Source organism: Mesitornis unicolor, unplaced genomic scaffold (assembly GCF_000695765.1).
Source record: "Mesitornis unicolor isolate BGI_N332 unplaced genomic scaffold, ASM69576v1 scaffold50107, whole genome shotgun sequence".
NCBI classification, from domain to species: Eukaryota; Metazoa; Chordata; class Aves; order Mesitornithiformes; family Mesitornithidae; genus Mesitornis; species Mesitornis unicolor.
In genome coordinates, this window is record NW_010199351.1 from 424 (window position 1) to 2513 (window position 2090).

The window sequence follows — 2090 nt, forward strand, 5'->3', positions numbered from 1 at the left end:
AGCTCCGGACAAGCTCACCCCCTCGCCAGAGCCGCTTTTGGAGATCTGGCCAAAATGCTTCTCCTCGGAGGGCTTACGGGAGGCGTTTTTGAGCATGTTCTTGAACTCGATGGTCGACGTGGTGGAAATGGAAGAACCCAATGATTTCTCCACATTGGCCACGGGCGCTCGGCCCGCGGGGCTGGAGAGGGTGTTTGGAGAAGAGAAAAGCGAGCGGTGGGGAATCGAGTGGGGTGAGTCCGGGTATTGCTTCTGTGAGAGGCCAGAGTGCACCGCCGATTTGGGCAAGTTGTTGTGGTTGGAGTCCGGTGCGAAAAACACCTCGTTCTTGCTGGGAGAAGGGGAGCCGTCCGCGGCAGAGTCGCTTCCCCGGAGGCCGTAGCTCCCGTACAGCCCTGGAGACGCCGCCAGTGGGTCACAGCTCTCGCCCTGCTCGAGAATGGACCTCATGGACTGGGGGAAGGATGACTTCACGCCAAACTCCTGCGGTCTCTGCCCGTAGCTGGACAGGACTGGCTGGTACTCTGTGGCTTCAGAAAGTTTGCTCGATTTCAGGATAGACTTGGCCGGCTTCTTCTCCAGGTTCAGCATGGCCGATGGCGGCGGCCCAGAGTAATCGAAGTCACGGTAATCTTCATCCTCCTGGAAAGAGGTGTCTGGGTAAAACTTCTCCTGCGAGGAGTCCATCAGGGAGGAGGGAATCTCCATGCTGTCCGCAGGCTGCTTGTACAGCCCCGCCGGAGACTCCCTGCCCAGGCCAAAGGGCCGGTAGCCGTGCACCGAATTGGGCAGCTCCTGGGGGTATCCGTCGTCCCGGCTCTGAAGCGGTGACCGTGTGCTGCTGGGAGTAGAAGAACCAGGGCTCATGATTTTGGACAGCAGGGAGATGGTGTCGACGTTGCTCGATGTCGGCTTATCCATCATCTCGTCCTGGGTGGGCGTCCCGCTCCGCTCATCGCGCACCGGCGTCCCGTCCACGTTGTCCATGGAAGTGCTGGTGGGACCTCGCTGGAAGTCGGGCGCGTGACTCTCCGTCGCGACGCTGGACCCTAAGCTGCTGAGAATCGGGATGTTTAAGTTCAGGCCACTGAAGCCAGGATTTCCCTTCAAGAAATTGTGGATCTTCATCTCCAGGCTCGGAGAAGGGGGCTCCAACTCCAGCTTCGCTTTTGGTATTTCAGATGATTGCCCCAGTGAAGTTTCTGCTGGCAGAAGGGCAGAGGGACTGGTAGGGTGGGAACTGGAAAATCCCAGGGAATTGGTCGGCGGCTTAAAAGTGGAGCTGGACAGCCCTGGGGCATGAGCACCTGGAGCCTTGTTGACCGACGTCGAGGACACCTCAGCAGTAGACGAGTTTGGAGAATACCCGAAACTTTTGGATGTGAAGGGCTGGGTGCTGGAAGGAACGTTCCTCGCCTTGGTGCAAGGAGCAGCGGTGTTGGCCGGTGACGCCGAGGTGCTCTGTGACGCGGCTTCGCTCGACTGCGCGGTGTTCCCAGCAACGCTCTGGAGCAAGGACGACAACCCTGGAAAACACAACGCTGCCTTCAGGTGCTCGGGTAGGAGCAAAGCCAACCCCAGCCCCCACCAAGGGAAAGCTTTTGGGTTTGTACCGCCGATGCTGCTCCCTGCAACAACTTCATGTTTTAGCCAGGAAAATGACTGGATTTTGCTGCTTTAATATTGACATTAGCACCCACCAAGGTGCAAACTTTTGCCAGAGGCTCAGGCTGATTCATAAATATAAATTACAATAGACATCTGAACAAGGTCTGTAAGAACTCACCCTGGCTTTGCAGCCAGGTGTAAAAGCCCTGCACTGCTGACCAGGGTTACACATGCGAGGTGCGAAAGGGACGCAGCGCCTCTGGGAAGTTTTTTTGCTGTAAAAAAGCACACTCAGAAGCACAAGGAAACCACAAAGACCTTTCCTGGTCTCCCTTCCAGAAAGGGTTCTGGTAAGCGTGCTTTGGTCACAGCAAAAACGTGAAGATATGCACAACAGTAATAAAACTCCCTGGTTTGCAACACACACACTAGCTGAGAAAAAGCTGTCTGCGAATCACAGAATCTCAGAATCTCAGGAGTTG

At 56.1% G+C, this 2090-nt stretch overlaps 1 protein-coding gene across 1 annotated transcript in view; it reads right to left on the reverse strand.

The window, feature by feature from the left end:
* The window catches only part of LOC104544524 (regulation of nuclear pre-mRNA domain-containing protein 2-like), a gene marked incomplete at both ends in the record, with an annotated part of 1945 nt that extends 419 nt beyond the window's left edge, over window positions 1-1526 (reverse strand). The window contains 1 exon segment of the mRNA XM_010189421.1: window positions 3-1526. Within this exon segment, the coding sequence (XP_010187723.1) occupies window positions 3-1526 (1524 nt within the window).
* Between the last annotated feature and the right edge of the window lie 564 nt (window positions 1527-2090).